General features: G+C 44.9%; 1 protein-coding gene across 6 annotated transcripts in view; it reads right to left on the bottom strand.

Annotated features, from left to right (window-relative positions):
- Positions 1–27,027, bottom strand: part of kif6 (kinesin family member 6) — a 775,022-nt gene that overhangs the window by 284,130 nt on the left and 463,865 nt on the right. For all 6 annotated transcript variants that reach the window (XR_010973257.1, XM_068027794.1, XM_068027795.1 and 3 more), the window contains exon 14: positions 26,522–26,624. Coding sequence is in view for 5 of the 6 variants with exons in the window: in XM_068027794.1 (XP_067883895.1) it covers positions 26,522–26,624 (103 nt within the window). In the remaining variant the exon portion in view is untranslated. The remainder of the gene's footprint in view (positions 1–26,521; positions 26,625–27,027) is intronic.

The raw sequence follows: 27,027 nt of genomic DNA, 5'->3' as shown, positions 1-27,027 counted from the left end.
GAGGATTGAGGCCCAGTCTCTTACCTTCCGGGAGCAGAGAGGAGAGGAACGGAGCAGACCTGTGTGAGAGCAGTTGAATCTCTTCCAGCGCGCTGGAGTTTTTAAAAAAAAAGCAAACAGTGACGTCAGAGGAGAGCTACAAGGTGATTGGTTGGTGAGTAGCAGCTGTTAGAATATCTTAAAAAAAAATAAAGGGTAAGTTTTTTTTGTAGGAAAAAAAAATCTCAGTTGATAAGGTGAGTACTACTAAAGTGTTTTTTTTTTAAGGACTTCATATTGAAGTGGGTAGAACAAGGCCCCTAGTATAATTAGTATTTTTTAATTAAGGGAGTACCTAATTAACCTCAGGGTAAGTCATGGCAAGAGAGCTCAGCCCCGTGATATGCTCCTTCTGTGCTATGTGGGAAATCAGGGACGCTTCCACTGTCCCTGACGACCATGTGTGCAGGAAGTGTGCCCAGTTGCAGCTACTGGCTACCCATATTACGGAGCTGGAGCTGCGGGTGGATTCACTATGGAGCATCCGCGATGCTGAGGAAGTCATGGCCAGCACGTTTAGTGAGGTGGTCACACCGCAGGTAATGGCTGCACAGGCAGAAAAGAGATGGGTGACCATCAGATGGAGTAGTAGGCGCAAGCAGGTAGTGCAGGAGTCCCCTGTGGCCATTCCCTTCTCAAACAGATAGACCGTTTTGGATACTGTTGGGGGGATGGCCTCCCAGGGGAAAGCAGCAACAGCCAAGTTCGTGGCACCATGGAGGGCTCTGTTGCACAACAGGGGAGGAAAAGGGTTGGAAGAGCTATAGTGATAGGAGATTCTATCGTACGCGGTGCAGATAGGCGTTTCTGTGGCAACAAACAAGACTCCAGGATGGTACGTTGACTCCCTGGTGCTGGGGTCCAGGATGTCTCGGAGCGGCTGCAGGACATTCTGAAAGGGGAGGGTGAGCAGCCAGAGTCCATATTGGTACTAACGACACAGGCAGGAAGAGAGATGAGGTCCTGCAAAGTGAATATAGGGAGTTAGGCAGAAGGTTAAAAAGCAGGACCTCTAGGGTTGTAATCTCAGGATTATTCCCTGTGCCACATGCTAGTGAGGGTAGGAATAGGAGGATAAGGCAAATGAATGCGTGGCTGAAGAGCTGGTGTAGGCGGGAGGGCTTCAGCGACTTGGATCATTGGGATCTCTTCTGGTGCAGAGGTGACCTGTACAAGAAGGACGGGTTGGATCTAAATTGGAGGGAGACCAATATCCTTATGGGAGGTTTGCTAGTACAATTTGGGAGGGTTTAAACTAGTCTTGCAGGGGGGTGGGACCCAAAGTAGTAGTCTCTCAGATGAGATAGTTGAGGCAAATGTAGAGGTTAAAGCAAGCAAGTCCAGTAGGCAGGCCGTGCAGGGGCAGGACAGGGAGCGTGAAAGGTCTGGTAGGCTAAACTGCATTTACTTTAATGCAAGAAGCCTTGCAGGTAAGGCAGATAAACTCAGAGCATGGATCGGTACATGAGATTGTGATATTATAGCTATTACGGAAACGTGGTTGAAGGATGGACAGGACTGGCAGCTCAATGTTCCGGGGTACCGATCCTTCCGGCGTCACATAGGAGGAGGTAAGAGAGGAGGGGGAGTTGCACTATTGATTCGGGAGGACATCACGGCAGTACTTAGAGAGGATATCCCGGGGGCAAGTCCAGCGAGGCCATATGGGTAGAACTTAGAAATAAGAAAGGGATGATCACTTTGATGGGATTATACTATAGGCCCCCCAATAGTCAGAGGGAAGTTGAGGAGCATATATGTAGGGAAATCACAGATAGTTGTAGGAATTATAGGGTTGTAATAGTAGGTGATTTTAACGTCCCTAATATTGACTGGGACTGCCTTGATGCTAAGGGATCAGATGGGGAAGAATTTGTTAAGTGTGTCCAGGATAGTTTTCTGAGCAGTATGTGGATGGCCCTACTCGAGAAGGGGCTACACTCGACCTCCTCTGAGGAAATGAGGATGGGCAGGTGGTCAGTGGGGGAGCACTTTGGGACCAATGACCATTCATTGGTCATTCAAGATAGTTATGGAAAAGGATAGGACTGGTCCTCAGGTTGAAGTCCTAAATTGAGGGAAGGGTAATTTCGATGGCATCAGACAGGAACTCTCAAAAGTTGAATGGGAGAGGCTGTTGACAAGTAAAGGGACGTCTGGCAAGTAGGAGGCTTTTAAAAGTGAGACAGGAAGAGTTCAGGGCCAGCATGTTCCTGTTAGATGGAAGGGCAAGGCTGGCAAGTTTAGGGAACCTTGGTTGACGAGGGATATTGAGGGTCTGGTCAGGACAAAGAAGGAGGAATATGTCAGGTATAGGCAGCTGGGATCAAGCGAGTCCCTCGAGGAGTACAGGGGGTGCAGGACCACACTTAAGAAGGAAATTAGGAGGGCGAAAAGGGGCCATGAGATTTCCCTGGCAGATAAGATAAAGGAGAATCCTAAAAGATTCTATAAGTATATTAAGAGTAAAAGGGTAGCTAGGGAGAGAGTAGGTCCCCTTAAGGATCAGTGTGGCAATCTATGTGTGGAGCCACAGGAAATGGGTGAGGTCTTAAATGAATTGTCATTTTTATAAATGACCTGAAAGAGGGTGTAGAAGGGTGGGTTAGTAAATTTGCGGATGACACGAAGGTCGGTGGAGTTGTGGATAGTGCTATGGTGGGATTCGAACCTATGTCCCCAGAGCAATACCCTGAGTCTCTGGGTTACTAGTCCAGTGACAATACCACTACGCCACTGCCTCCCCGTTAAACCAGGACAGGACATATACAGTGAATGGTAGGGCCCTGGGGAGTGTTGTTGAGCAGAGAGACCTTGGGGTGCAAATACATAGTTCCCTGAAAGTGGCAACACAGGTAGACAGGGTGGTGAAGAAGGCGTATGGCATGCTTGCCTTCATCAGCCGAGGCACTGAGTACAAGAGTTGGGACGTCATATTACAGTTGTACATAACGTTGGCTAGGCTGCATTTGGAGTATTGTGTGCAGTTCTGGTCGCTGCACTACAGGAAAGATGTGATTAAATTAGAGAGGGTGCACAAAAGATTCACAAGGATGTTGCCTGGTTTGGAGGGCTTGAGTTATCAAGAGAGATTGGATAGGCTGGGTCTGTTTTCCCTGGAGCGAAGAAGGCTGACAGGGGACATGATAGAGGTATATAAATTTATGAGAGGCATAGATAGGGTAGATAGCCAGAGTCTATTTCCCATGGTAGGGGTGACTAAAGCTAGAGGGCATAGATTTAAGGTGAGAGGCAGGAGGTTTAAAGGGGATCAAATTTTTCACACAAAGAATGGTGGGTATCTGGAATGAGCTGCAAGAGGAGGTGGTGGAGACAGGAACAGTCGCGACATTTAAGAGGCATCTGGACAGGTAATTGAATGAGCAAGGCATAGAGGGATATGGAATTAATGCAGGCAGGCGGGATTAGTATAGATAGGCATTATAGTCAGCATGGACGTGGTGGGCCGAACGGCCTGTTTCTATGCTGTACGACTCTATGACTCTAAAAGAGCTGAAATCAAGAGGTGAGGTGAGAGTGACTGCCCTTGACATCAAGGCAGCATTTGACTGAGTATGGCATCAAGGAGCCCGAGCAAAACTAAGGTCAATGGGAATCAGGGGGAAAACCCTCTGCTGGCTGGAGTCATACCTAGCGCAAAGGAAGATGGTTGTGGTTGTTGGAGGTCAATCATCTGAGCTCCAGGACATCACTGCAGGAGTTCCTCAGGGTAGTGTCCTAGGCCCAACCATCTTCAGCTGCTTCATCAATGACCTTCCTTCAATCATAAGGTCAGAAGTGGGGATGTTCGCTGATGATTGCACAATGTTCAGCACCATTCGTGATTCCTCAAATACTGAAGCAGTCATGTAGAAATGCAGCAAGATCTGGACAATTTCCAGGCTTGGGCTGATAAGTGGCAAGTAACATTCGCGCCACACAAGTGCCAGGCAATGACCATCTCCAACAAGAGAGAATCTAACCATCTCCCCTTGACATTCAATGGCATTACCATTGCTGAATCCTGCACTATCAATATCCTAGGGGCTACCATTGAAAGGAAACTGAACTGGAGTAGCCATATAAATACCGTGGTTACAAGAGCAGGTCAGAGGCTAGGAATCCTGCGGCGAGTAATTCACCACCTGACTCCCCAAAGCCTGTCCACCATCTACAAGGCACAAGTCAGGAGTGTGATGGAATACTCTCCACTTGCCTGGATGGGTGCTGTTCCAACAACACTCAAGAAGCTCGACACCATCCAGGGCAAAGCAGCCCCTTTGATTGGCACCCCATCTACAAACATTCATTCCCCCCACCACCGATGCACAGTGGCAGCAGTGTGTACCATCTACAAGATGCACTGCAGCAATGCACCAAGGATCCTTTGACAGCACCTTCCAAACCCATGACCTCTACCAACTAGAAGGACAGGGGCAGCAAATGCATGGGAACACCACCACCTGCAAGTTCCCCTCCAAGTCACACACCATCCTGACTTGGAACGAGATCGCTGTTCCTTCACTGTCGCTGGGTCAAAATCCTGGAACTCCCTTCCTAACAGCACTGTGGGTGTATCTACCCCACATGGACTGCAGCAGTTCAAGAAGGAAGCTCACCACCACCTTCTCAAGGGCAATTAGGGATGGGCAATAAATGCTGGCCTGGCCAGCGACGCCCACATCCCATGAATGAATTAAAAAAAATAACCTGCTCACTATGCTCAGTTTGGGTTCCGCCAGGGCCACTCAGCTCCTGACCTCATTACAGCCTTGGTGCAAACATGGAAAAAAGAGCTGAACACCAGAGGCGAGGTGAGAGTGACTGCCCTTGACATCAAGGATGTACTTGACTGAGTATGGCATCAAGAACCCGAGCAAAACTGGAATCAATCAGAATCCGCGGGGAAACTCTCCACTGTTTGGAGTCAGACCCAGAACAAAGGAAGATGGTTGTGGTTGTTGGAGGGCAACCCTCTCAGCCTCAGGACAACACTGCAGGAGTTCCTCCAAAGTGGTACCACTAGACCCTAAAGACAATGATTGGGTCATACTGCTATGATAAGGAGACCAAAGCTGCACACAATGCTGCAGGTGTGGCCTCACCAAGGCCCTGTATAATTGCAGCAAGACATCCCTGCTCCTGTACTCGAATCCTCTTGCTATGAAGGCCAACATACCATTTCTCTTTTTTACCGTCTGTTGGATCTGCATGCTTACCTTCAATGACTTGTGTACGAGAATACCCAGGCCTCATTGCATATTCCCCTCTCTCAGTTTATAGCCGTTCAGATAATAATCTGCCTTCCTGCTTTTGCTACCAAAGTGGATAACCTCACATTTATCCACATTATACAGCATCTGCTATGCATTTGCCCACTCACTCAACTTGTCCAAATCACCCTGAAGCCTCTCTGCATCCTCCTCATAACTCACCCTCCCAACCAGTTGTGTGTCATTTACAAATTTGGAGATATTACATTTAGTTCCTTCATCTAAATCATTAATGTATATTGTGAATAGCTGGGGTCCTAGCACCGATCCCTGCGGTACCCCACTAGTCACTGCCTGCCATTCGGAAAAAGACCCATTTATCCCTACTCTTTGTTTCCTGTCAGCCAACCAATTTTCTATCCATCGCAATACACTACCCCCAATCCCTTGCGCTTTTAATTTTACACGCTAATCTCTTATGTGGGACTTTGTCGAAAGCCTTCTGAAAGTCCAAATAAATCACATCCACTGGCTCCCCCTCATCATCTCTACTAGTTCCATCCTCGAAAAATTCGAGTCGATTTGTCAAACATGATTTCCCTTTTGTAAATCCATGCTGACTCTGTCTGATTCTACCACTGTTCTCCAAATGCTCTGCTGTAAAATCTTTGATAATGGACTCTAGAATTTTCCCCACTATCGATGGTGGGGGAGTCCTGAACCAGGGGTCATAATCTAAGGATACGGGGTAAACCTTTCAGGACTGAGATGAGGAGAAATTTCTTCAGCCAGAGAGTGGTGAGCCTGTGGAATTCGCTACCACAGAAAGCAGTTGAGGCCAAAATATTGTATGTTTTCTAGAAGGAATTAGATATAGCTCTTGGGGTGAAAGGGATCAAAGGATATGGGGGGAAAGGGGGAACAGATTACTGAGTTGGATGAACAGCCATGATCATAATGAATGGCAGAGCAGGTTCGAAGGGCCGAATGGCCTATTCCTGCTCCTATTTTCTATGTTTCTATGTTTCAAACCTTTTTACCAGGTGCACCTGGAGTGCGACCTTGTTTCAGGACTGGTAACCATTGGGATTGTCCCTAGTTTACCTGTGGACAGGGTCGACCTGCACCTTGGTAATAATCTGGCGGGGGCGAAGGTGGTAGCTTCACCAGTGATTTTAGTGAGACCAAAAGAGGTCAGGGAGACAGAGCAGTTACGGGAAAAGGTCCCTGGCCTTTTCCTGATTGTCTGGTGACCAAACAAGCTCCATCAATGGAGGCTGAACTGGCACTGCAGACAGATGACCCTACAGTATGGTTATCTGAAACCTTCTTTGGGAAGTTAGAGGACCCAAAGGATGGGTTAAGCATGTCTTCCTTGTTCGAGGCTCAGCAAGCTGACCCAGGGTTAAAAAAGTTAGCACAGACTGCCCAAACTGAAGCTGAAGCAGAGTGAGTTTGAGTGCTACTATTTAAAGAATGAAGTGCTGATGAGGAAATGGAGACCGCCTCACAGACCCACAGATGAAAAGTGGTCAGTGGTTCACCAGGTAGTGGTGCCGCCAAGGTACTGTATGGAAATATTGAGAATGGCCCACGAGATGGCTGGACATGTCATTATCAAAAGAACCCAAGCCCGCATAAGACAGCATTTTCACTGGCCACAACTCCAAAAGGATGTGCTGAGGTTCTGTAATACTTGCCACATGTGCCAGTTTGTGGGGAAGCCTCAACCTGCAATAAAACCTCCATCCCTAAGTCAGAAACTTTTTCCCCGGGTGGAGCAAAGCGTTACAAGGGGTCATAAATTTTAGGTGAAGGGTGGGAGATATAAGGGGGATGTCAGGGGAAGGTTCTTTACCCAGAGAGTGGTCGGGGCATGGAATGCCTTGCCTGGGGAAGTTGTTGAGTCAGAAACTTTAGGGACTTTCAAACGGCTTTTAGATAGGTATATGGATAAAGGAGAATGATGGGGTATAGATTAAATTGTCCTTGACAGAGGACAAAGGATCGGCACAACATCGTGGGCCGAAAGGCCTGTTCTGTGCTGTATTTTTCTATGTTCTATGTTCTATGTTCTAATTCCCATATCGGCTTTTGGGGAACCATTCAGCAGAGTGCTGGTAGATTGTGTGGGGCCCCTGTTGAAATCAAAAGGGGGCTATCAGTATCTTTTTAGCATTATGGATGTGGCCACTCGATTTCCAGAAGCTATCTCTCTAAGAACTATCTATGCCAAGGTAGTGGTGGAGGGGCTAACCCAATTATTCACCTGATATGGGCTGCCTGCTGAGATCCAGTCGGATCAGGGCACAAATTCTATGTACCATATTTTTCAAAAGGTCATGGGTAATCTGGGCATTAGCCAGCTGAAGCCCTCAGCCCACCACCCACAGTCGCAAGGAGCTTTGGAGTGGTACCACCAGACCCTAAAGACAATGATTGGGGCATACTGCTATGAGTACCCCCATGACTGGGACAGAGGGCTGGGATTTCTTCTGTTTGCTACCAGAGACTTGCCCAATGAGTCAACTGGCTTTCGTCCTTTTGAATTAGTTTATGGACATGAGGTGAGGCTTCTGGGACACAGAGACGAATCTTCCCTTTTAGATTACATCACCATGTTCCGAGGATGGCTCACGAGAGCCTGTGTGGTGGCTCAGGAACACCTAAAAACCTCCCCGACAGCTATGAAAAGGCAGGCGAATAAACATGTCAACACCAGAACATTTCAGCCCGGAGACCATGGTCTGGATTTTACCAGCTCCCTGACATCGGAGTCATGGCAGGATGCCTGGAAAATACCTCCGGGGGAGGCCAGGGGCCTCGATGCTGGGAAGGCCCCGCCCCATATTACCGGCAGTGACGAGGCCCCGTGGCAGCCCTCCCACCACACAGCAACAGGAAACTCATTTCAATATGGAAATCAGTGTCGATGAATTAATTGATACTTACCTCATAGCGAAGGCCGTCCCGCCCCAATATTCCGGCTGGTTGCCGCAGCTCCCGTGCCTTTGGATCTCCATTTGGAGATCTGAGGCGAACCACTGGTGGAGAGGGTGGAGGAGCTAATTTTTCAGGGCGGGGGGGAGCGGGGAAAACTCTTGCGATTTATAGAAGGAATGGTGGGAAGGTGTTGAAGGTGAAAGTGAATAAAGTTTGCGGGGGGGGAAGGTTGAGATCAGAAGATTTTTTTTTGCGGGGGAGAGGGCAATCAATAAAGTCTTTAGTCATTGGCGGCGTGGGAGAGCAGCTTTAATCGTTTATTACATTTTTTAAAATAAATTTATAGTGATTGTTCCCTTAAATATGTAAAATAATGGTAACGGCTGGAAGTCCTTTAAAAACAGCAGTGGCGCCAGACGCTGTTGCCAGGGATGGAGCGCCTGCCCCCTTCACATCATTTGGGATGAGCGTTCTGCCCCCTCCATGTAAATGAGCCGCTGCGCTAAATATCACGGCGGCTCAGTGGAGTGAATCCCGCACGTGCGCACTGCCGCTTCTGAAACTCGCCGCCAATCTCACCGGCGAGCTGGAAAAATTCCAGCCCATGTGTAAGTGCTATTACCAATACAGGGAGTACCATTGAAAGCCTGGTTTAGTGGCCTGTACAGAGTAGTAAAGAAAATTAGCCAGGTGAGTTATATAATTGACACCCCAGATCGTAGGAAAAAGCAAAGGCTGTGCCACATCAATATGTTAAAACGGTATCACAGCCGGGAAGGGGACAAACCACCACAGCTCTGTCAGGCAGTCAGGAAAGAGGAGGGTGAAAGGGACAGTGAGAACGAGTTAGAGGGAGGCCTGGAGGATTCCCAAATCGACCCTCCTACCATCCGATTAACTAACACTGAAATGTTAGGGAAATTAGACACCGTATTCTCCTATTTAAATGCAGAACAGAGAGGAGACCTAACAAGGCTGCTCACAACATTTAAAGGGATCTGCAGGGACAAACCAGGGTGCACAACCCTAACCTTACACCATGTGGATGTAGGAGAGACCCCTCCCATAAAACAAAATCCCTATCGCCCAGGTCCCAGGAAACTGGCCCAGGTTCGGCAGGAAATTCAGTATATGTTGCAGCACAAGCTTATTGAGCCCAGTCAGAGCAGTTGGAGTTCCCCAGTTGTGCTGGCGCCCAAACCCGATGACTCAACAGGGCTCTGCATTGATTGCATAACGATTAATGCAGTGACCAGAGCTGATTTCTACCCAATATCGCACTTGGAAGACTGTATAGATAGAGTAGGAAATACCACCTACATAACCAAAATAAACTTGTTGAAAGGGTACTGGCACGTTCCCTTAACCACCTGAGCGAAAGAGATCTCGGCTTTTGTCACCCGAGACGGCATCTTCCAGTGTTGGGTGATGCCCTTTGGATTAAGAAATGAACTAACCACCTTCCAAAGGCTGATGAACCAGGTAGTGGCTGGCCTGCCCAACTGTGTTGAGTACCTCGATGATCTGTTAGTGTACAGTGACACATGGGGGGAACATCTAAATTAAACAAACATCAAAGGAGATACTCTCCTGTGGGACTGTTGCTGGCTCTCAAACATTTTGAGGTTATATATCCAAAATGGATATAGAAAGCTGCAGCTTATACCGACCACAATCCTTTGATCTTTGTAGAGAAATTCAAAACCCATAATGCAAGGCTTTTTCGTTGGATCCTGCTTCTGCAACCTTACCACCGAAAGATTATCCACATTGCAGGAAAAAAATTTGATAGCTGACGCTTTATCAAGGGTTTAGCTCAGCATGGAACCATCCCAGATAAAAAAAACTGAACCAGAACATGGCTATGACAGTGAGACTGATGAGTGTGTGTGTGTGTGTGCTGTTTCTTTTAAATTTGCGACCTCATAATGAAATGCTCCTGTTGTCACATTTCATTTCGCGTGGTGAGGAGGTGTCACACCAACTTGCTTTGTTGAATGATAATTTTCTTTAATCCAGTGACTGATGATCTGAATTTATATTTTTTGAAGAAATTTAAGATAGAAAAGATGGAGGATGACTTTGCTAGAAGCTTAAGATGGTCACCTAATTTGCAACACTGTATCCTCATTGCAAGGCCTGTGAGGAGGGAGACAAAATGTCGGCTCATTCCCCAGCAAGAAACAAGATCCTGGAAGTTTAAGGGAACTGTTTGTTCTTTTTCTTTTAAAAAGAAGAAATAATACTAGCTACTATGCTTGAATGACTGAGTGACTGTCATGTGACAAGCGCCACCCCATCTGTGGTTTTAAGCTGCTGTTTCTCTGCGGCAGCAAGGAGAAACTTCTGACTCTGACACGTGCAGACCCAAGTGGGGATCCCTCTCTCTCTCTCTCTCTCTCCATTTCAGTTTACAAGCTTCGAACTGTTGACTGACCACCTTTGCAAACTCCAGCTACAATCAGAAACTCCGTTGGAGGAAATCATCCACATCACTGTCTCCAAGAAACCTACCAAACCAATCACCTATCTCTTCAAACCACCGAATTCAGCTAGAAGCCAGCCGATTCACCAAACCACATTGATTGTATACTCTTTTTCTCTATGGACTCTAACTCAACCAATCTACCTTTCCCCACTCTGTAACCTCTGTGCGTGTAAACCTCTAGTGTGTGTGCATGAGTGAAAGTGGGCACACAGTTTATTACTTTTATTAGTTTGGTTTAGGTACAGTAAAGTTAACCTCTTTTTTTGTTAAATTCAAGAAAACCTGTCCGGTTGGTTCTTCTTATGACCACAGCAAGTAAGTAAGCAAACACCTACTGAATTGGTCAGTACATCCACATTTCACAGAATCACAGAATAATACAGTGCAGAAGAGGCCCTTCGGCCCATCGAGTCTGCACCGATGCATTAAAGACACCTGACCTGTCTACATAATCCCATTTGCCAGAACTTGACCCATAGCCTTGAATGTTATGATGTGCCAAGTGCTCATCCAGGTACTTTTTAAAGGATGTGAGGCAACCCGCCTCTACCACCCTCCCAGGTAGTGCATTCCAGACCATCACCACCCTCTGGGTAAAAAAGTTCTTCCTCAAATCCCCCTTAAACCTCCTGCCCCTCACCTTAAACTTGTGTCCCCTCGTAACTGACCCTTCAACTAAGGGGAGCAGCTGCTCCCTATCCACCCTGTCCATGCCCCTCATAATCTTGTACACCTCGATCAGGTCACCCCTCAGTCTTCTCTGCTCCAGCGAAAACAACCCAAGCCTATCCAACCTCTCTTCATAGCTTAAATGTTCCATCCCAGGCAACATCCTGGTGAATCGCCTCTGCACCCCCTCCAGTGCAATCACATCCTTCCTATAATGTGGCGACCAGAATTGCACACAGTACTCCAGCTGTGGCCTTACCAAAGTTCTATACAACTCCAACATGACCTCCCTGCTTTTGTAATCTATGCCTCGAATGATAAAGGCAAGTGTCCCATATGCCTTTTTCACCACCCTATTAACCTGCCCTACTGCCTTCAGAGATCTATGGACAAACACGCCAACGTCCCTTTGTTCCTTGGAACTTCCCAGTGTCAGGCCATTCATTGAATACTTCCGTGTCACATTACTCCTTCCAAAGTGTATCACCTCACACTTTTCAGGGTTAAATTCCATCTGCCACTTTTCTGCCCATTTGACCATCCCGTCTGTATCTTCCTGTAACCCAAGACACTCAATCTCACTGTTAACCACTCGGCCAATCTTTGTGTCATCCGCAAACTTATTGATCCTACCCCCCACATAGTCATCTATGTCGTTTCTATAAATGACACAGTGGCGCAGTGGTTAGCACCGCAGCCTCACAGCTCCTGCGAGCCAGGTTCAATTCTGGGTACTGCCTGTGTGGAGTTTGCAAGTTCTCCCTGTGTCTGCGTGGGTTTCCTCCGGGTGCTCCGGTTTCCTCCCACATGCCAAAGACTTGCAGGTTGATAGGTTAATTGGCCATTATAAATTGCCCCTAGTATAGGTAGGTGGTAGGGAAATATAGGGACAGGTGGGGATGTGGTAGGAAAATGGGATTAGTGTAGGATTAGTATAAATGGGTGGTTGATGGTCGGCACAGACTCGGTGGGCCGAAGGGCCTGTTTCAGTGCTGTATCTCTAAACTAAACTAAAAATAGGGGACCCAGCACAGATCCCTGTGGTACGCCACTGGACATTGGCTTCCAGTCACTAAAACAGCCGTCTGTCATCACTCTCTGTCTCCTACAGCTAAGCCAATGTTGAATCCACCTTATCAAGTTACCCTGTATCCCATGAGCATTTGCTTTAAGAAATTAAAGAAAGAATTAAAACTGTTGTGGTCAAACAAGGAGAGAAAAAAGAGGGAAGCTCTTTCACCCCTCCAAACTTGACTTATTTCCACCTTCCCACCTCCACCCCGATTAAGTCTGTGGTGTGAAGGCCTGTGGATGGCCTTCCTGTCCCACCACTAATTGAGGTCCTTAAGTGGGCAATTAATGTCCAATTAAGGGCCTCTTCCCGTCGTCGCTGGTACTTACTCAGTGGCAAGCAGTCTGTCGCCATGCAGGGGCACAACATGCAAAGTCTTGGGGGGTTGCTTGAGGTCTCTCCGAGGGTGGGTCCTTCGTTCAAAAGTACTCAGTGTCTGACAAGAGATCTGGCATCGGGAATATTGCCCGTCTCTGCCACTACCTCATTGACAGCCTTCAGCTGCCTATCCCCGAAGCTCTGGAATTGCCTCCCTAAAGCTCTCCTTCTCTCTCTGCTCCTTTAAGATTCTCCTTAAACCAAGATGCTGAAACCCATGCCTTTGTTACCTCTAGACTCAACTATTTTAAGACTCTCCTGGACAGCTTTGTACACCATGTAAACTTGAGCTCATCTGAAATTCAGCTACCCATAATCTAACTCATACCAATTCCATTTCACCATCACCTCGGTTTTGGCACTGGCTCCTGATCTGCCAAAATCTCGAGTTTAAAATTCTCATCCTTGCTTTCAAATCCCCAATGGCTTTGCCCTTCCCTGTACTTGTAATCTTCTCTAGTCTTACAACCCTGAGATCTCTGCACTCCTCCAGTTCTGGCCTCTTGAGCATCCCCAATTTTAATCGCTCCACCATTGACAGCCTTCAGCTGTCTATCCCCGAAGCTCTGGAATTGCCTCCCTAAAGCTCTCCTTCTCTCTCTGCTCCTTTAAGATTCTCCTTAAACCAAGATTATGTTTACCTATGCTAATATTTCATGTGGCTCAGTGTCAAATTTTGTTTGGAATTTTTATGACATTAAAGGTGCAATAAAAATGCAAGTTGTCGTTGTTGTATTGGTGTATTAGAACTGTTATCAGACAAATCCCAAGTTTCTTCTATTCTCCCTCAATTTCTGATGAGCTGTCATGTGGTAGGAACCAGATACACTTCACAAATGTTCAACTCTTGGCTGACGTTTCTAAAATGCATTAATTTCAGTGCTTTACACAGCCAGTAGAAAACTAATGGGCCTCTATGGAGAAGCTATTAAAACAGGATTTTTTTTAAAGTGAAATTTGAAGTCTTTTTTCCACATAGAACAATAGGAGAGGTTGAATATAAAATGAAACCTAACCCCTTAATCTCAGAAACCATCTGGAAAAGTAACCAAAACCAGAACAATGAGTACCTGGCCAAAGTCATCGCAATTCTGAAAACCAACAAATATTTTTCTTATTAAAAAGTGGTTGTTGGTTAACGAAAAAGAGCTGCTATCTCACACGTAAATGATGCAAATCTGAGGGTTTGATCGCAGCAGTTACACTGGGTCACTTCTGTGGGTCACCAGTGCTGACCCAGTCAGAGTTTGTGGGATCACTGGGAGAGCGAGCCTGAGGGAAAACAGTACCGAAGAGCAACAGAAAAAAGTGGGGTGTCCGGCGGTGTCAAATAGAGCGAGCCTGAGGGAAAACAGTGCTGGAGACGAAGAGGTAAAAGCTGTGGTTGGGGGGGGGGGGGGCGGCGTTGGCGGGGCGGGGGGGGGTGCGGTGGGGAGAGAGAGAGAGCGCAAGCCTGTGGGAGTCATCGGGAGTTAGAGAGAGCACTGTGAGAATAAACCAACAACAATAAATAAAGGAGTGATATCTCAGGACAGCAAGTAGGTGACTCGTGCCGAGTGCCTTGAGGTGAGGAGCGCGTAGCTGAAGGAACAGAGCAGCAGAGCGGAGTCAGCATGAGTGTCAGGGAGCAGGGTAAAAAAAATTAAAAGTATCGTCAGCACAAGCTGGGTAAGTATAACAGTGTGAATTAATAATAAGACTATTAGCACTGAGCAGGTCTAGAGGTATTAATTCAAATTAACAGTTTAAACAAGGAACTAACTAAATTCTAAAGGAGGGAATAGAGATTTACTGGATCACGGATGGGCAGCTGAGACCTGTTACTTGCAATTCCTGTGCCATGTGGGAACTTGAGGATATTTCATGTTGTCTTGAGGATCATGTATGCAGTATCTCCAGCTGCTTGAGCTCGAGCTCAGGATTTTTACAGGTGCAAGAGTCTTCAGGGTGTATGCCACACTCAGCACTGGGGACTGCTGGGTGTGATAACATCTTGAAGGAGTGTATTCCAAGCCATGGCACTAATAGGCAAGGGACTGCAAAAAGCAGAAATACAGGCGTTATAGGAAATTCCACAGTTGCGGGGACAGATAGGCATTTCCGTAAACATCACTGTGAGTGTGTTGTTTCCCTGGTGCCAGAGTAAACTACATTATCGAGAGTGTGCGGAATATTCTGCAGGGGACGGAAGTGAGTCAGAAGTTGTGGTACACATCAGTACCAATGACATAGAGAGGGCAGGTATTGAGATACTACAATCAGATTTTAGGGAAGAAGTTAAAAAGTAGGACCTCAAAGGTAGTAATCTCTGGATTACTCCCAGTGCCACATGCTAGTGAGAGTAGAAATAAGAAGGTAGGGAGGATCAATGCATGGCATGAAGCATGATGCAGGAGGGAGGGCTTCAGATTCTTAGGGAATTGGGACAGGCGACATCTATTCAAAAGGGACAGATTGCACCTCAACAGTACAGACAAATTTCCACATGGGGAGGTTCACTAGTATGGTTGGAGGAGGGTTTAAACTAAATTGGCACCAGCATATGGAAGTAGAAAATAGAAATAAGATGCATAAACTGTGAGTGTTGGATACTACTAGGGGCAGACTAAGAAGCACTATGAGGAATACAAAGACAGATTTAGAATGCATGTATGTAAATACACAAAGTGTGCTGAATAATATTGGTGAGCTACAAGCACACATAGCTGTGTGGGAATATGATGTAGTAGCAAGAACAGAAATTTGGCTTAAAAATTGTGAGGACTGGGCACTTAATATTCAAGGATACAAAGCATTCAGAAAAGATAGGGAATGAAAAAAGGGAGGTGGGGTGACAGTCCTGAATAGGGAAGAGACTGTAGCTTTGGAAAGAGAGGATGACCTTGAGGGGCCGAGGACTGAATCCATTTGGTTAGACTTGAGAAGCAAGAAAGGTATAATCACGTTACTGGGGATATTCTCTAGGCCTCCAAATAGTGAGAGAGCAATAGAGGGGCAAACCTTCAAGGAACTCACAGATGTGCAAGAAGATGGGGCGGCACAGTGGCGCAGTGGTTAGCACCGCAGCCTCACAGCTCCAGCAACCCGGGTTCAATTCTGGGTGGAGTTTGCAAGTTCTCCCTGTGTCTGCGTGGGTTTCCTCCGGGTGCTCCGGTTTCCTCCCACATGCCAAAGACGTGCAGGTTGATAGGTAAATTGGCCATTAGCAATTGCCCCTAGTATAGGTAGGTGGTAGGGAAATATTGGGAGAGGTGGGGATGTGGAAGGAATATGGAACTAGTGTTGGATTAGTATAAATGGGTGGTTGATGGTCGGCACAGACTCGGTGGGCCGAAGGGCCTGTTTCAGTGCTGTATCTCTAAACTAAACTAAACTAAACTAACTATAGAGTGGTGATACTGGGGATTTACTTACCCAAATATCAATTGGGAAAATGTTGAGGGAAAGGAGGGGGAGAAATATCTGAAATATGTTCAGGAAAACTTCCTTGACCAATATGTTCTTGGGCAAACTAGGAAGTAGGCATTGATGGATCTGGTTCTGGGGCATGAGGTGGGCAAAGTGGACCAAGTGTCTGTCGGGGAACACTTGGGTAAGAATGATCATCATATAATAAGGTTTATATTGGCAATAGAGAAGAGCGAGAAACCATCTGAAGTAGAACTTCTGAATTTGAAGAGGGCTAACTCAATGGGAGAAACTGGATCTAGCCAGGGTAAAATGGAACCAAGACAGCAAAAAACTCTACTGAAACAATGGATGATCTTTATGGAGGAAATGTTTCTGGCACAGGCGAGGGACATTCCAACAAGGGTGAAAGGTAGAGGAGGCAAAGCCAGGGCTCCGTGGATGATGAGGGAGATAAAGAATATGATGAAACAAAAAAAAACAGTGTATGAAGCATGTCAGGTGAATTCTTTGAGCGAGAACCAAGGCAAACACAGGAAGTTGAGAGGTAAAATGAAGAGGGAAACAAGACCGGGAAAGAGAGAATATGAGAACAGAATGGCAGTTCACATAAAAGAGAATCCAAAAATCTTCTACCAACATGTAAATATTAAACGGGTAGTATGAGGCCTTATTAGGGACAAAGAAAGTGATACATGCTTAGAGGCGAAGGGCAAGGCTAGAATACTTAATGAGTGCTTATCAAGGAGGAGGATGCTGACAAAAATACCGGTAGAAGTAGAGATGTTAGAGGAATTGGATGGGGTGAAAACTGATAGGCAGGAAGTACCGGAACGGCTGGCTATGCTTAGAATGGATAAGTCACCTGGTCCAGATGGCTTGTATCCCAGGTTGCTAAGGGAAGTGGGGGTGGAGATAGTGGAACTGTTTGACATAATCTTCCATTCTTCCCTAGATACGGGGGAGGTGTCAGAGGATTGGAGACTGGAAAATGTGAAACCCTTATTCAAGGAAGAGTGTAAGGACATTCCTAGTAACTACAGGCTAGTCAGTTTAACGTCAGTGGTGGGTAAGGTTTTAGAAACAATAATCAGGGGAAAATTTAACAGGCAATTGGTGAGGTTTGAGTTAATTAAGGAGAGTCAGCATGATTGTGCTTGGCTAATCTAATTGAATATTCTGACGAAGTAACAGAGAAAGCTGATGAAGGGAATGCAATAGTTGTTGTCTACATGCACATTAAGAAAGTATTTGACAAAGTATCACATAAAAGGCTAGTTAACAAAATTGACACTCATGCAATAGGATGGTCAGTGCCAGCTCGGATAACAAATTAGCTTAAGGGCAGAAAACAGTGAGTCGTGTTGAATAGTTTTTCAGACTGGTAGACAGTGATGTTCCCCAAGGTGTAGTGCTAGGACCACTGCTTTTTTGATATATACAAAGTAAAATTTCAAGATTTGCCAATGATACCAAACTTGGAGGAGCGGCAAACAGTGAGGATGTAACCAATCGACTGCAACAGGACTTAGAGGGGCTAGCAAAATGGTCAGACAAATGGCAGATGGAATTGAACAGAGAAGTGTGAGGTGACGCATTTTGGCAGAAGGGACAGGTAGAGGCAACAAAGACTTAATGACACAGTTCTAAAGAGTGTACAGGGACAGAGAGACTTGGGGTTCATGTGCATAGATCTTTGAAGGTAGCAGGACATATTGAGAGAGTAATGAGTAAAGCATATCAGATCTTGAGCTTCATAAGTACAGATATTGAGTACAAAAGCAGGGAAGTTACGCTGAACTAAAAACAGAAATTGCTGGAAATACTCATCAGGTCTGGCACCATCTGTGGAGAGAGAAACAGAGGGCTGGGTTTTACCTTAGGCGGACGGGAATTCGCCACCGACATAAAAGTCGGTGGCAAACCCGCTTCCACCTAGCCCGGGGATCCATCCCGCATTTTACGGGTCCCTGGGCTTTAATTGTCCTGAGACTGGACTTCCACCCAATTGAGGGAGGAAGTTCTGCCTCAGTGAGCTGCTGGTCAATCAGCGGGCCAGCAGCTCTTAGTCCCTGCAGCGCCACCAGTGGTGGCCACTGCTGGGACTGCAGCCCAGCCGATGACTTGGAGCCAGGAGTGAAGGTAAGTTGGGCATGCCTCACCAGGGGGATGGGTTGTGCCCTGGTGAGGCTAGGGTGGTCGTTTGTGGGCGGGGGGGGGGGGGGCGGTGTCTTGGGTCTCGGGGTGGGTTGGGAGGCAGGGGCGGCCCTCGATCAGGCACCCTGTGCCCGACTGCCATGGCAACCCCCCGGCGCAAGGAAAGGCCGGCAGCTGTCACTGGTCGGCCTTTCACGTCCCCAGCACGCCCGCTTGCCATAGGTAAAATACCTATGAGGGTGTTGGAAGCGGAGACTATCAATAATTTCAAAAGGAAATTGGTTGGGCATTGAGGGTAATAAACTTGTACGGCTAGGGGGATAGAGAAAGGGATGGGACTGACCGGGTTGCTCTACAGAGAGCCAGCATGGACTTGATGAGTGAATGGCAGCCTCTGTGCCATAATGACTTTAATTAGCAAGGGGAAAGGTGACTGCGAGTGCTACTTTGGGTGCATCTCTGGTATTTGCCTGTTCTAAGGGGTAGCCAGCTAGACACCTCTGCACCCACCATCCTTAACAGATGCCAACCGTGGCCATAATCCTCCTCAGTTTGTGTGTTAGGATCCAAATTGGCTTTCTTTCCTGGTTCCCCATCAGTGGTGCCCATGTGTCATGTGGAGGCCTGTACAACTCAAGTCATCAGCAAATGCGCCTAAAGATTGGAACTTTTTGGTGCAGCAACTCAACGTAGCTGGCTCTACTCTGTGGCCATCAGTTACATTGTAAGCCGAGAAAAGAGGTTATGCCCCTTAACAATGCCACCACAAAACTACTGGAAGTTGCCAGAAATACTGCAGCAGACTGGTGAAACCCACAAGGAATTTCGGGGGCATACATCGATTTATCCAGAAGCTAAGCACCTCATGGACAGCTTTAACTTCTAACTACACTACATGTTTCACATGAAACAGGAATAATATTGCATTTCCCACGGCTATTTTTAATGGGAGTGATTAATGTGCCTGAATTCGGCATTGCAATGCAGTTGCGCTAACGATAATCTGACCACATTATTTACAAACACAGTATGGTTGGGATTTTTTTTAATGTCATGATAAGTGCATGAGAGCATGTTGAGTTATTAAAGTTGGAAATGAACCTGGCCAGTTTTGCCAGGTCTCACATTGCTAACATTAAGTATAAGTCCAAGCAAATAATTCTGAGTTTATGGAAGAAATTGCCACAGGCTGGAGTATTTTTTTTTTCAATTCAACTTCTTCAGTTAATGAGTGATAAATATTTGAAATAATCTGCTAAACAAGGAAGATTGGGGCTATTAAAAATGCAACTGCACACTCCAATGGTAGTGTACAGGATATTAGAGGGATGAGCTTTGATGGACCACATGACCTTTACTTATCCCTTCTAGCTTTTATGGTAATCTTTAATTTTCCAAGTGTCACCAAGCACAAAAACTACTGAAATATAATCCATTCAACTGTACCGTCCTTTTGCAAGTGTTGGAGGTGCCAACTTTTGGATGCTACATGGCCATATCTATCTATCAAGATGTAAGAGATCTTATGGGATCATTTGAAAATTCTTCTGGTATTTTGGCCATCACTGAAAGCAGAATCCTGGAACTCGTTCCCTAAAATAACTGTTCAGGCTAGATTAACTGTAAATTTTAAAACTGAGGGTAATTTCTAAGACAACCAATTTTGAGGTTCATTTTTCAATTTACATTCCAAGATCTGATCCAATTTATTGAAGGATCCTTCCCATAATTCTTCCAGGAGGTGTCATCCCTATAGTAATGTGAATACATTATACATTTGGTTTTGTCAATACCACACCTCCAGCAACTGGCCTCTGGTATCTCCATGTGGAATGCAGTATTTTAAGCAATAAGTAGCATTACCACTTGCATGAGTCCAATTCAAACGCAAATGGCATATGCTTCATAGAACAGAACCATAGAATCGTACAGCAGAAAATGACGCCGTTCAGCCCTTCATGCCAGTACCAGTTCTTTGGTAGAGCAATCCAATCTGTCCCACTCCCCTTCTCTTTTCCCATAACCCTGTAATTTCTGTCCTTCAAGTATTTATCCAATGCTCTTTTGATGTTGCTATCGAGTCTGCTTCCAGCACCCTTTCCAAACACAACTACTCATTGTGTAAAAAAGTGTTCCCTCATGTCACCTCTGGTTCTTTTGCCAATCACCTTAAATCTGTATCCTCTGATTACCAAGCCTCTGCTATTGCAAAAAGTTTCTCTTTATTTACTCTATGAAAACCATTAGTGAATTTGAACATCTCTATCAAATCTCTCTTAACCTTCCTCCTCTAAAGGAGAATAACTCCAGCTTCTCCACAGTTGGATATGGGGAGACAGAGGCAGAGTGGTAATGTCACTGGATTAGTAATCTGGCGTAATGGCCTGGGCACATGGGTTCAAATCCCACCATGGCAGCTGGTGGAATTTAAATTCATACACCATAGAACATAGAAAAAATACAGCACAGGAGGCCATTCAGCCCATCATGTTCATGCCAGCTGAATAAGCTATCCACCCAAACTAATCCCACCTTCCACCTGGTTCATAGCCCCTCAGGTTACAGCACCTTAGCTGCCTGTCCAGGTGCCTTTTAAAAAAATTGAGGGTCACTGCCTCCACCACCGTTCCTGGCAGTGAATTCTAGACACCCAAACATTCACAGAATCACAGAACTGTTACAGCGCAGAAGGAGGCCATTTGGCCCATTGTATCTGCACTGGTTCTCCAAAAGAGCAGTTTGCTTAGTGCCATTCCCCTGCCTTCTCCCCGTAACCATACACATTCTTCCTTTTCATATAACAGTCTAATTCCTTTTTGAATGCTTCAATTAAGCCTGCCTCCAACACATTCTCCGGTAGCGCATTCCAGACCTTAACCATTCGCTGCATGAAAAAGCTTTTCCTCATGTCACTTCGCTTCTCTTATCCATTACTTTAAATCTCTGCCCTCTCATTCTCGATCCTTTCACAAGTGTGAACAGTTTCTCTCTATCTACTCTGTCCAGACCACTCATAATTTTGAATACCTCTATCAAATTACCTCTCAGCCTTTTCTTCTCCAAGGAAACATTCCTAACTTCTCCAATCTATCTTCATAACTGAAATTCCTCATCCCTGGAACCATTCTCGTGAATCTTTTTTGTAATCTCTCCAATGCCCAGAACTGGATGCAATACTCCAGCTGAGGCCGAACTAGTGTCTTATATAATTTCAACATAACTTCCTTGTTCATTTACTCTATGCCCCTTTTAATAAAGCCCAGGAGACTGTATGCTGTATTACCACTGTTAATACTGTACTATTATTGTATGTGTGTAGACTAGAGTCCTGACAGTGATAATTTTATATCTTTTATATAAATACTGTATATTTTATAATAATGAATCACTCAGGACCTTCCTGGTTTCAGCAGCTCAGCTGATAACTGGATAAACTTGCAGCGAGTATTTCAACCTGTAAAGCAGGAGTCTAGGTAATGTATAATGATATTTTCTGAGAATTCGGGAAATTGCTGTGTTTAGTTTAAGCAATGCAGATACTGGTACAGTGTGGCACAACTCCATGGGTTTATGTTTAACTCGTGACCAAACAATCACTGACTTAGTGGCTCCAATCTTCATCTTTTTAAACAACCTTTCAAATCAAATTAATACTGTGTACATCCAACCCAGACCCGGCCTGACCCGAGCCACGTCTGAAAGCCAGACCCGGAAGAACGACCCGACTGAACCCGAACACGACACATGTCGTCGGGTCCCATCAGGTTCGGGTCGGGTAGCAGGCCTTTATCTGGCACTACCCCATATACAAGGAGGACTGGAAGATTGTGGCCTGAGGTTCAACAAAAATTAGAGATGTAATGGGATTTGACCCAGTGAAAGGGGGGAAGGGTGGAAGAAGAACAAAGGGGAGGGCTGTGATGGAATAGAGGGAGGAGAGATTAAATGACAAAAGGTTTTATGGTGCAAGGCCAAAGGGAGTGATAATGAAACAGGTAAAGAAACATAAGATACGTCTAGAGGAAGTGTGAATGGCATGATCCTGAAGAGCAACTGTCCGGAAAGCAAAGTGAAGGCTTTAAGAGAAAAATAGACAAGAGAGAAATACACTCAATGGTTCAATGAATGCGCCCCAGCACCCTATTCACTCTAGCTATCGCTTTATAGCATTGCTCATTGGTACTTTTCCAATGAAACTGTCTGCCTAACAACATAATTATTCAAAATACAGCTGGGAGCTCGCCCAGGGTTCTGCTTCAAACAACACAACCAAAAGCAGATCAATTGGTCATTAATCTCATTTGTTGTTTGCAGGACCTTGTTGTGTGCAAACTGGTTGCTGTGTTAGCCTACATAACATCAGATACTACACTCTAAGAAGTAATGCATTCGTTGTGAAGCATTTTGGGACATTTTGAGGATGCGATTTCTATTTTTACACCAGGCTTGACTTGCATTTAGAGCTGAATAAACTATCACTACTGGCATTGTTATTCCCTCTCCTCAAGATGTTACGACCGAGGCAAGAGGAGTGCACTGTCTTTTCTAGTTCCACTTCTCCACAGGTCACAACATATATTTAAATGTTTACCCGGTTACTGCTACAGTCAATCATCTACTCTATTTTTTATCCCAGAATAAAATACACCAACAAGATTTCTTTAATAAACAATAAAATTATCAGTTTATTATGAAACAAGACATAACCAATAATCAAGCAAAGCATTAACACACAGATTGAAACATGAAAGTTTCATTTTTAAATTCCCTAATCTCTCTCACACACACACACACACACACACACACACACACACACACACACACACACACACACACACACACACACACACACACACACACACACACACACACACACACACACACACATGAAAAATACAGAAATTCTCTCTACAGAGGTCAGTTACAAAAGAAAGACAAAAAAGACTACTTTGGCCAAAAACTTGCTAATTCTTGATTTAAAAAAAAGAGAAGATATGGAAGGATGTCAGTTTTCCCTTTTTTGGTCTGGCGTCCGGGTATACGGAGACAGGTCACTGGGATCGTTTCAGAAGCAATTCATTCTGGAGATGTCGAGAATTATTCTAGTCGGCTTTCTAGGAGAAATGTGGCATCAGGGTTTTCTGCCAGCACACACTTGAATCTCCAGACTTTTGTTCCAGCTTCTCAGGAGCTATGCAGCACCAGGGATTTTAGCTCTCCCACACCGGATCTTTGCAGGATTTCTTCAAAGAGGTAGAGAAAGTGGTGAGCTGGGTGGTTTCTTTTTACTTGGCAGGAAAAGCACCAACTGCTTTCAAACTGTTCACACCCAACTAAACTGAAAACAATGTCCACACCTCAAACAGACAGTCAACCACTTGAACTCCATAAACCTTGATATGTGATTTCTCTGTAACAATTTTTTCCCAGATCACCAAGGGTTCTGCTGTTTACTGAATCCAAAGCACATGACTTCCAGCACAGGTGGTTTTTCAAATAACATTGCAAGTGTCCTTTCGGTGAACTTGGTAAAAAGAAAAATCCATGGAATCTTTTCAGTTTTAACACAAGTCCTCAAAAGATAAAATATTAAAAAAATGGAAGCACTTTTGTAACAAAGACCATTTTACTAATCCCTAAATGCAACTAGGAGGAGTCAGGTGCTAAGAGACAAAAACTGCCTCCTTTGAATTGCACAAATCCCAGTTTCAATCTCATGTGAATAATTAGTTCATTATAAAGGGGCCATTCACGGCAACAACAGCATTTTATCATCTCCTGCTGTGCAACTGACCACCACAACCTTCTCTTTGGGTTCAAATATAGTCTCCATAAATCAAAATATAGCAATGGAACAGGGCCTCCTTGATTATTGTCATAATTCATAACATGTCTGGTACCTTAGAATCTCAAAGACAGAGGTTCTGGAAAGTTGTTGATCTGCTCAGTGACATGAGCCTTTGCTTTTTTGGAGCAGAATCTAATCATATCAGTTCATAGGTAGAAAACTGTGGAAATTCCTGAGAACCTGCGGTACTCTGCTTGCCTCCATTATTAAGCTTAGAAAATAAGCATTTGTTTTCATTCATCATTCCTGCAGATCTTGTCTTCATTTCTCTGTACTTTGTAAAACATTATCATAACCCTTTTTTTCAAATATGACCCCTTTTCTTCCTTCCTTTCCTAAAGGCCTGCTTGTATATTCCTGGAGGGAGAAGTACCTCACCCAAGAGGCTAGTCTTTATCTTTGAGTCTAGACAGCAAGTGCTGCAAGTTATAATAAGAAAAAAATGCTGGAAATCTCAGCAGGTCTGGCAGCATCTGTGGAGAGAGAAACAGAGTTAACATTTCAGTTCAGTGACCTTTCATCAGAACTGGCAAAGGTTAGAAATGTAATAGGTTTTAAGAAAATAAAGCGGCATAAGATAACACAAGGGAAGGTGTTGATAGGACAGAGAGTCACAGAAAAGACAAAGTTAGTGCAGAGAGGGTATTAAATGTTTGTGCTTTTGGCCAAGGCCATTCATTATTCCATCAGTTAACACCCTCTGTGCACTAACGCTTTGTCTTTCACCACACCATTAACACACCCTTTTCCTTTGTTCCATGACCTTCTGTTCAGTTATTCTCTGTGACCCTCTGTCCTATCAACATCTTTCTTGTGTTATCTTTTGCCCCACCTATGCTTTATTTTCTTAAAACCTATTACATTTCTAACCTTTGGCAGTTCTGATGAAAGGTCACTGAACTGAAGCGCTAACTCTGCTTCGCTCCCCACAGATGCTGCCAGACCTGCTGAGTATTTCCAGCACTTTTTGTTTTTATTTCAGATTTCCAGCATCTGTAGTATTTTGCTTTTATATAAGTGCTGCAAGTTCTTTTGCTGTGAAGACTAGTCCATTCATTTTCAGCTATATAAATTAATTCCATAAAAAAACACATTATTTCTCTGAAGCTTAGCATTTCATTTAATGTTGATACATAGTACAAAAATAAGAACCTGTTCCATTCTTCCATCTTTTATATTTCCCATTTTGATGAGCACAGTATAATTATGGGTATGGGAAAAGTGTGTGTGTGTATATGTGTGGGTTTTCTCCAGTGTGAAGTCCACATGACACCACTATATAAGATACCGGCTGCAAAATTCACCTCAGTAGCACTGGGAGTTATTCACCAAATGCCATCAGCCTGGACGTTGCATCTGTGCATCAGAAGTTTGCAGAGTAGACAGATTGTGATGTCTTTCAGCGTCTAAAGCTGATTTGACACCCAACCTGCCATTTTGGACTTCATTGGTATAGTTAATACTCCAGGCTCAGTTCGTCACACTCTCGCCTCTGAGTCAGAAGATTGTGAGCTCAAGTCCCACTTCAGAAGTTGAGAACAACAATCTAGGCCGACATTCCAGTGCAGTACTGAGGCAGTGCTGCTCTGTCAGAAATGCCATCTTTCAGATGTGACATTAAACCTAGGCCCTGTTTGCCCTCTCAGGTGGATGTAAAATATCCCATAACACTATTTTGAAAAGAGCAGGGAAGTTATCCCCAGTGTCCTGGCCAATATGTATTCCTTAATCAACATCACAAAAACAGATTATCTGGTCATTATCACTTGCTGTTTGTGGGATAGTGCTGTGTGCAATTGGCTGCCGTGTTTCCTACACTACAACAGTAACTACACGTTAAAAAAAAAGTACTTCATTGGCTGTAAAATGCTTTGGGCCGTTAAGCGGTTGAAAGGTGCTATATAAATGCAGGTCTTTCACTTTTTCTTCTTAAACATGCACAGCTGAACATGGAATCAGCAGCATGAAGGGCCCCCTCACCCCTTGACCCCACCACTGCTATTCAAAGGGATCAGCCACAATTTGCGGGTCAGTTGCTGATTGCTTTCGACTGGCTCTGTTTGAGGTTCAACAATAATCAGCTGTAACTTTGCTGTTCACTTTGTGATAATGGAAACATTGGGGCTGGTAATCTCTTCAGTGGTTATTTATCTACAGAACAGGGCATTCCAATACTTTTTCAAAAGCTGTCACTGTTTTCACCATGGTGCTGGTCTTGATGCATCAAGGTGTCAATGACTAATTTTTAAACAACAGGCAGTCTTTCTTTTTACTCCTTCATCAGGTACAGTTCAGAAGTGACTCACCTCTGCTTCAGAAGCTGTTTGTTGTCTTCAATGGTCACGCTGTCAGCATAGTCCCTCCTGAAGATCTCAAAAGCCTCCTGACGTCCAAGTGACATTTCCCCTGCTGTGAGATAGATGGAAGGCAGAACTAAGTGTAAATTATTTGTAAATATCAGCACACCAACATGGTGTTGATTGTAGAAATGTCTCAGCTACACAAAAAGAAGCTGAAAGGTCACCTGTCAATAAATAAAATGGGTTTTAGCCGAGTGTCAAAAGGAGCAGAAATACTTTAACTTCATGTTGCTTTTACATGGTATAAAAGCAAAAGCTACATGCATAAGTGAGAAATTTGCTACATCATAGTATTATGAACACCGGACTTTGTAACATGATTATGTTTTAAAAACTGTGATTTTTGAAAGTTTAAGATGGAGTCAGAGAAATCAGGTGACCTCACATTAACTCTGTTTAAAGACAAGCCAGAAATCTTGGTTACCAGGACAGCAGAGAACATAGATCAAATT

This window comes from Heterodontus francisci, chromosome 3 (assembly GCF_036365525.1).
Source record: "Heterodontus francisci isolate sHetFra1 chromosome 3, sHetFra1.hap1, whole genome shotgun sequence".
NCBI lineage: Eukaryota > Metazoa > Chordata > Chondrichthyes > Heterodontiformes > Heterodontidae > Heterodontus > Heterodontus francisci.
Note: the sequence above shows the minus strand (reverse complement) of the source record. Positions and strands in the feature narration are given on the sequence as shown.